This window comes from Pelodiscus sinensis, chromosome 24, assembly GCF_049634645.1.
Source record: "Pelodiscus sinensis isolate JC-2024 chromosome 24, ASM4963464v1, whole genome shotgun sequence".
In the NCBI taxonomy this organism is placed as follows: Eukaryota; Metazoa; Chordata; order Testudines; family Trionychidae; genus Pelodiscus; species Pelodiscus sinensis.
In genome coordinates, this window is record NC_134734.1 from 2,891,798 (window position 1) to 2,900,374 (window position 8,577).

General features: G+C 52.3%; 1 protein-coding gene across 1 annotated transcript; it reads left to right on the forward strand.

Annotated features, from left to right (window-relative positions):
* The first annotated feature begins 2,614 nt into the window (after positions 1–2,614).
* LOC142819580 (putative G-protein coupled receptor 33) lies at positions 2,615–5,203 on the forward strand. The gene has a single exon (XM_075907684.1). It carries the CDS (start codon positions 3,322–3,324, stop codon positions 4,354–4,356), a length of 1,035 nt encoding a protein of 344 aa, XP_075763799.1. The 5' UTR covers positions 2,615–3,321; the 3' UTR covers positions 4,357–5,203.
* The last annotated feature ends 3,374 nt before the right edge of the window (positions 5,204–8,577 follow it).

Below are 8,577 nucleotides of genomic sequence, written 5' to 3' on the forward strand. Positions count from 1 at the left end.
TCTGCTCTAACCACTATACTCCACGCCCCTCAGAATTCAAGCTTGGTCCCTCGTATGCAGCGGTGGGGGAGACTGTGGCGGGTTCTTACTGGGGGTGTCCATGTCTCAGCTGGGCAGAGGGATCCTGTAGAACAAACACCCTGGGGCGGGCTGGCCGTGCCTGAGACTTTATCTACATCAGGAAGGGGCAGGGTTGCATGTGTGTGGTCTACAGCCTAGAGCCTCCCTCACTCTCACAGGCCTTGACCGCAGGCCCGTCCTCATCTCCAGACAGCCACTGGATAGCACAGATGCCTGCCACTGGATAGCAGAGGGGTCAGCCTGCGGAATTGCCTGCTACTGGATAGCAGAGGGGTCAGCCTGCGGAACTACCTGCCACTTGATAGCAGAGGAGCACTCAGTGGAGATTGGACGTAGGGTCTCTAATGTGTTATAATAGTGGGGTTGGGGGCCTGGACGCTTGGGTGAAGCATAGGGCTGGGGGTGGAGCATGTAAGAGTCACAGAGCTACGGCGAGTGAACTCACCACACTGGCAGGGTTTGACGTTGAGAGGACAGACACACGGACGGCGCTTTGCCAGCAAACACAAGCCATCCAAGCCCCTGTCTGAGCTGGCTCCATATTTCCACCATCCACCACCCAGGCGAGTCGAGACGATGGGCAGAGAGCCCGACGCTGCATCTGAAGGGGAATTTCCTCGCTCAGGGTCCTTCGACACCACAAGTATTTGCTGTTCCAAAGGCAAAGCAGCGAGACTCCCTGCCACCGGGTACCAGTGGGGTTATCCTGTGAGACTCCCTGCCAAAGGTACCAGTGGGGCTAGCCTGTGGGGCTCCCTGCCACTGGGTAGAATTGGGGTTAGCTTGAGGTATTCTGAGGGGCTACCAGACTGCTTGTGGTTTTTTTATTAAAGTTACAGACTAACACGGCTTCCCCTCTCAGTCTCTCACCCCGAGAGGTTCCCACCACATGTAGATAACACACGAGCCCTCACAGCTATTGATCACCTGCTCTAACCGCTAGACCCTACCCCAGCGGCAAAAGTAACGTCACATTTCTTACAGGTATTCTGCTATTGCACCCTTGTTCCTGCCAGCTCTTGAAATAGCTCCCTGCTGGCTTTGCCACAGCTCAGCCAGCTCTTGCCAGAACCCAGCAGTCCCCTTGCTCTAACCACTAGACACCCCGCCCCCAGCCCACTAATGCATTGGTTGTGACTGAGTTTTTCTAATGAGCTCGCAGGCCTGTGGTATTCTGGTTGAGGTGCAGCCTGTGTCACGAAAGGGTGCAAAATTCAGGCCCTTCCTCCTTGCAGGGGCACCTCTCAACAGCTAAGCTCCTAGCCCCACATCTGCTGTATTAGAGTGTCTGGGAGCCAGCACCTGTAGCTTGTGGGACTGCCTGCCACTGGATAGCAGAGAAGTCAGCCTTAAGGACTGCCTGCCACTGGATAGCACAGGGGTTACCCTGCGGAACTGCCTACCACTGGATAGCAGAGGTGTCAGCTTGTGGGACTGCCTGCCACTGGATTGCAGAGGGGTCAGCCTGCCAAACTGTCTGCCACTGGATAGCACAGGGGTTAACCTGCGGGACTGCCTGCCACAGGATAACAGACGGCTCAGCCTGAGGGTCTGTCTGCCACTGGATAGCAGAGGGGCACTCAATGGAGATAGCAAGTAAGGTCTGTAAAGTGCTGTAGTAGCAGGGCTGGGGACCAAGACGCCTGGGTTCTCTCCCCACCTCCGATGGGGTGGAGCGTGGCTGTGGGGGTGGAGCGTGCAGAAGTCACAGAGCGACGGCGAGTGAACTCACCACACTGCCAGGGCTTGACGTTGAGGGGACAGACACACGGATGCTCCTTTGCCGGCAAACACAAGCCATCCAAGCCCCTGTCTGAGCTGGCTCCATATTTCCACCATCCACCACTCAGGTGAGTCGAGACGATAGGAGGGGGCCCTATGCTGGATCCGAAAGGGAATTTCCTAGCTCAGGTCCCCTAGATACCACAGACATTTGCCATTGCAAAGGCAAACCAGTGAGACTCTCTGCCACCGGGTACCAGTGGGTTAGCCTGTGGGACTCCTGCCACTGAGTAGAAGGGGGTTAGCCCATGGAACTCCCTGCCACTGGGTACTAATAGGGTTCGCTTGTGGGACTCACTTCCCCGACTGCTAATTTCCCTTGCCCATCCCCATGTTTCACCTCACTGGGAAAGGACCTGCTTCCACAATCCGACACAACACACACGATGTCACAGCTCTCTGTTACTGTCAGTTGCCCTTCCCGTTTTCCCATTGGCTGAGAACCCTGATACTTACCATCTGGGGGTCAGAGCACGGAGCAGTGGGAACAAGTCCCTGCAGGAAAGCTTAGCAGGGACTGACTTCACCAGGGCTTTTTATGGCGCCTGTTGTCAAACTAGGCAAATCTCCCGATGAGCTGGGGTACCCCCGGGAGGGCTCTGTGCGCCCCTGGGGTACGTGTCCCTAGCGGAGAGCCACTGCTCTAAGGCAGCACACCTCACTTCCCCCCACAGCCAAGCACTTCTGACCCCTTCCCCTCGCCGAGAGCTCAGGACACACCCAAGGGTGCTGGCTCCCATGGAGGCACCGTGCTCCCAAGGCCCTGGCTGAGGCACTAGCCCGGAGGTGCTGGAGCAGGGCTGGCAGCACGGCTGTGGAGCACAGAAGCGACTCAGTGGACTGAGGTTTCCTGTGTTAAAATGAGGGTGAGAAGGACCCTGCACTTCTCACGAGTCAGGATGTAACAGCGACAGGCAGATGAGCCCAGCAGACAGTGCGGGGGAGGGACAGCTTGTTCCATCTGGTAGCAGAGAGTTCCACTGGCACCAGCTTCTACACCCTGGGAGTCAGCAACACCGATCCCACCCTCCTGAGCCAGCCCGGCCCTGCCCTGGAGACAGAGTGGAGCCAGCGCCTCCTAGTGGGGAAAGGCCCCATAATCCATCCCCACCCCTCTGAGCCAGCCTGTCCTCCAGCTCACAGCCATGTTGTATTCTCAGCACAGGGCTGTGTGTGATCAACTAGACTTTCTCCTTCTCTGCTCCTCCTGCACCTATCTTCTTTCCCTCCTCTACTGCCCAGGGCTCCATCTTGCAGCAGTGAGTTCCACCGGCTGTAGCCCAGTTCCCCATCATATCCAGCCTGGATGTTCTGGAGGAGCCGAGGGTGCCCATAAAGGTCCTCTCTGATGGTGCCTTCCAAACACCCTCTGCTATTTCTCTTCTCTCCTCTTCCACTCTTCCGTTCCCCTCCTTTGCCCTCACTTCCAGCTCTGCCTCCGTTTCCCCCCAGGGCACCATGGAACAAGGCAACATCACCCTCCCACCAACCACAGAGCCAAACTCCAGCCAGCGACAAGCAGCTGTGAGCCCCGCTCACCTGGCAACAGTCGGGTTACTCCTCATTACCCTCCTGGTGGGTGCAGTGGGGAACGGGCTGTACCTGTGGGTGCTAGGGTGGAAGATGAGGAGGACGGTGACCACGCTCTGGTTCCTCCACCTGGTCTCCTGCTACTTCCTCTTCACCCTGCTGATCCCCTTCTTCGTCATCTACGTCCTTCTGGGTTTTCACTGGGTCTTCGGCACGGCCATGTGCAAACTCCTCAACACCTGCGTCTCCCTAGCCATGTTCTCCTCCGTCTTCCTGCTCACCCTCATCAGCCTGGACCGCTACACCCTCACCTGCCACCCTGTCTGGTACCGGCATCACCGCACCGTGCGCTGGGCCAGGAAGCTGGCTGTGGGCGTGTGGCTGGTCTCCTTTGCTCTCAGTGCTCCCTACCTGGCTTTCCGGGAGACCCGCGTGGTGGATGGGGACAGAATCATCTGTACCAGCAACTATGCCCTCTCCAGGGACTGGAACAAAGACGAGGAGCAGGAGCCAGGGAGACGGATCCATCTGACCACGTTCGTGATCCGGTTCCTGCTGGGCTTCCTGCTGCCCTTCTGCATCATTGCGGGATGCTACGGCTGGGTGGGGTTGAAGATGAAGGAGAAGAGGCTGGCGTGGGCTAGGAAGCCCTTCAAAGTCATGGTGGCCGCGGTGGTTTCCTTCTTCCTCGGTTGGCTGCCCTACCACCTCTACCAGGGTTTGAATCTCTACACACAAAAGTTGCCAGAGTCGGTATCAGGTGCCCTCTTGGTCATTTACACCTTTACAACCTGCTTCAACGCCTGTTTCACCCCCATCCTCTACTTGTTTGTGGGGGAGAAGTTCTGGCTGGTCTTTAGGACGTCTCTTCTCACCCTGGTCAAGGCAGCATTTGTTGACGAATTCGGCAGCACTGCCCCCGAGTCTAGTGTAAGACATGGGTCAGAATTCGAGAACACGTAACAGAACCTGACCTAAGAATATGTGAGCACATGGCTTCCCATTTGTACCTCGTTCCTTGGTGGTTCTAAAATCTGATGGGTTCTAGGTATCTGACCATTTGTAAACACAGCACTGTCCCTGGATTCTAGATTCATGGCAATCTCCCGTGAGGAGTTCTAGATTTCTCGTGGGTTCTAGGTGTCACCATTTTTTTTCAATCTCAGTGGGTCCTCAGTGGCAACAGATTCAGTAGCCGTCTCCAGACTCCTCAGCTGGTTTCTTTGCCATCAGCAATTGTTAAGACACCTCTGGGTTTTCTCCTCTGGGATCTGCTCAAGTTCAACCAGGCACTAATTCAGGGACATTTTCCTGCAGGGCAGACGAGGGGACTATAGGAACATAAGAACAACCAGACTGGGTCAGACCAAAGGTCCATATAGCCCAGTGTCCTGTCTGCCCACAGTGGCCAATGCCAGGTTCCTCTGAGGGAATGAACAAAACTGGTTTCTAGTTCTGTCAAGATCTGGAAACCTAAACAGCCCCCTGTGGTCTAGAGCAAACTAGTTTCCAGATGATTTCCTAGAACACATGGGACTAACTTGCCTTGAAAAAAAATCAACTTGTCAGACCTAGGAATCAAGATGTTCAAGAACCTCTCCAATGTCTAGAACTCATGGGGGACTATTGGTTTTTTTTAATCCGGGTGTGTGTTTATATCACATACACACACGCACACAGTAGCTCCACTCGAGTTCTAGGTATCTGGCTACTTACTCTTGAACCTCTTTAATTCTAGGTGTGACAACAGCTTGAAACCCAATTGGATCTGACCTGGGAGAGCCCCTCAAGCATTCTCAGCAACCACATGTTGGACAAAATTCCTTAGGAAGGAACAATCAGTTTCACTCAGAGGCTATGTCTAGACTGCAAGCCTCTTTCGAAAGAGAGCGTCTAGACTGCACGTTGAACTTTCGAAAAAGCGGCTTGCTTTTTCGAAAGAAAGCATCCAGTGAGTCTGGATGCTCTCTTTCGAAGAAGCCCTATTTACATTGAAGAACTCATAGACTCATAGACTCATAGACTTTAAGGTCAGAAGGGACCATTATGATCATCTAGTCTGACCCCCTGCACAGTGCAGGCCACAGAATCTCGCCCACCCCTCTTAGAATAATCCTCTCACCTATGTCTCAGATATTGAAGCCCTCAAATACTTTGAAGGCCCCAACATGCAGAGAGTCCTTCAGCTGTGATCTGTGCCCAATGCTACAGAGGAAGGCGAAAAACCTCCAGGGCCTCTGCCAATCTACCCTGGAGGAAAATTCCTTCCTGACCCCAAATATGGCGATCAGCTAAACCCTGAGCATGTGCGCAAGACTCACCAGCCAGACACCCAGAAAGTTCCCTATAGCAACTCCTATCATCCCTCCATTGACCTATTTCCAACTGGTAATGAATGGTCAATTAGTTACCAAGATCATGTTATTTCATCCAACCATCCCCTTATCATAGAATCAGAACTGGAAGAGACCTCAGAAGGTCGTCAAGTCCAGCCCTCTGCTCTAGGCAGGACCAATCCCATCTAAATCAACCCGGCCAGGGCTTTGTCAAGCCGAGACTTAAACACCTCTAGGGATGGAGACTCCACTACTTCCCTAGGTAACCCATTCCAATGCTTCACTACCCTCCTAGTAAAATAGTTTTTCCTAATATCCAATCTGGACCTCTCCCACCACAACTTGAGACCATTGCTCCTTGTTCTGCCACCTGTCACTACTGAGAACAGCCTCTCTCCATCCTCTTTGGAACCTCCCTTCAGGAAGTTGAAGGCTGCTATCAAGTCCCCCCTCACTCTTCGCTTCTGCAGACTAAACAGACCCAAGTCCCTCAGCCTCTCCTCGTAGGTCATATGCTCCAGACCCCTAATCATTTTGGTTGCCCTCCGCTGGACCCTCTCCAATGCGTCCGCATCCTTTTTGTAGTGGGGGGGAACTTTCGAAAGAAGGCGTTCTTCCTCATGAAATGAGGTTTACCGCCATCGAAAGAAAAGCCGCGTTCTTTCGATTTAATTTCGAAAGAACGCGGCTTGAGTCTGGACGCAGGTGAGGTTTTTTCGAAAAAAGGCTACTTTTTTCGAAAAAAACCCTGAGTCTGGACACAGCCATACAGAATGGGAAGCGATGGTCTGGGAAGGAGTACGGCAGAAAGGGATCTGGGGGTTCTAGAGGACCACAAGCTGAATATGAGTCAGCAGTGTGATGCTGTTGCAAAGAAAGCAAACATGATTGTGGGATGCATTAGCAGGTGTGTTGTGAGCAAGACACGAGAAGTCATTCTTCCGCTCTACTCTGCGCTGGTTAGGCATCAGTTGGAGTGTTGTGTCCAGTTCTGAGCAACGCATTTCAAGAAAGATGTGGAGAAATTGGAGAAGGTCCAGAGAAGAGCAACAAGAATGATTAAAGGTCTAGAGAACATGACCTATGAGGGAAGGCTGAAGAAATTGGGTTTGTTTAGCTTAGAAAAGAGAAGATTGAGGGGGGACATGAGAGCAGTTTTCAGGTATCTAAAAGGGTGTCATGAGGAGTAGGGAGAAAACTTGTTCATCTTGGCCTCTGAGGATAGATCAAGAAGCAATGGGCTTAAACTGCAGCAAGGGAGGTTTAGGTTGGACATTAGGAAAAAGTTCCTAACTGTCAGGGTGGTCAGACACTGGAATAAATTGCCCAGGGAGGTTGTGAAATCTCCATCTCTGGAGATATTTAAGAATAGGTTAGATCAGTGGTCCCCAACACAGTGCCCGCTGGTGCATTTGTGTGTGCCCGCTAAGTGCTCGGGGCTGGCCTGGCCCCGGGCACATGGCGCACGGTGAGCGCTGGCCCCGGGAGCGCCGTGGATTGGACACCCGCGCTCTGGGCACATGGTGCATCGGGGGAGTGCCAGCCCCGGGCACGCAGCGCTTGGGGGGGGCACCGGCCCTGGGCGCGCGGCCCTTGGGAGGGCACTAGCCCCGGACACGCAGCTATGGGGGGCCCTGGCGCCTGGCAACCTTAAATGGTTGGGGACCACTGGGTTAGATAAATGTCTATCAGGGATGGTCTAGACAGTATTTGGTTCTGCCATGAGGGCAGGGGACTGGACTCGATGACCTCTCGAGGTCCCTTCCAGGCCTAGTATTCTATGATTCTATGCTTGTATGAAAACCGTAGCATCCTGTGAATTCTACACACGTGGCTACTTCTAGAAACTCCTAGGCTCCAAGTTGCTCCATTATGGGAAAAAAAAAAAAAAAAAATGAGCCTAAAGCCTTTTAGAAACTGGTCTCCTCAGGGTGGCATGTCTGGACTTGAGAATATTCTCGGCTTTGTGGGCAAAGCTCCTAAGAGCATGTAAATCCTCACATAAGAACATAAGAGCGGCCAGATTGGGTCAGACCAAAGTTCCATCTAGCCCAGTATCCTGTCTGCCCACAGTGGCCTATACCAGATGCCACAGAGGGAGGGATCACAACAGGTAATTCCCATGTGATCCCCTCCCCCGTCACCCACCTCTAGAGAAACTGAGGCTAGGGACACCATTTCTACCTATTCGGGCTAATAGCCAGTGCTTTTTTTGAAAAATAAAATAAAATAAAGAAATAAACAAATATGCCAGTACTCAAGGGAAAAAGTTGTTGAGCAAAAAAGGTGGTGGGGCTGGCACTGCCCTTTTAAGAGAGGCAGCCCGTTTAAGACACACAACCCAGCCGGCTGTTGGCTATTTTCATTACAGTACCCTCCCCAAAACGAGCACTGCTAATAGCCATTGATGGACCTATCCTCTATGAATCCATCTATCTTTTTGTTGAGCCTTGTTAAAGTTCTAGTCTTCACTGCATCCTCTGGCAAGGAGTTCCACAGATTAATGTGAATTGTGTGAATTAAAACTTCCTTTAGTTTGTTTTAAACCTGCTGCCTATTCATTTCATTTGGTGACCCCTAGTTTTTATGGGAACAAGTAAATAACTTTTTCTTATTCATTTTTTCTGCACCAGCCATGATTTTATAGACCTCTATCATATCCCCCCCTTAGTCTCTTCTTTTCTAAGATGAAAAGTCCTCATCTTATAAATCTCTCCTCATATGGCAGCCATTCCAAAACCCTCATCATTTTTGTTGCCTTTTTCTGAATTTTTTCCAATGCTAAAATACATTTTTTGAGACAAGGTGACCACATCTGTATGCCGTGTTCAAGATGTGGATGGACCAT

Excerpts from the sequence above, each read along its gene's own strand:
- LOC142819580 (XM_075907684.1), top strand. The coding sequence starts at position 3,322 with ATGGAACAAGGCAACATCACCCTCCCACCAACCACAGAGCCAAACTCC.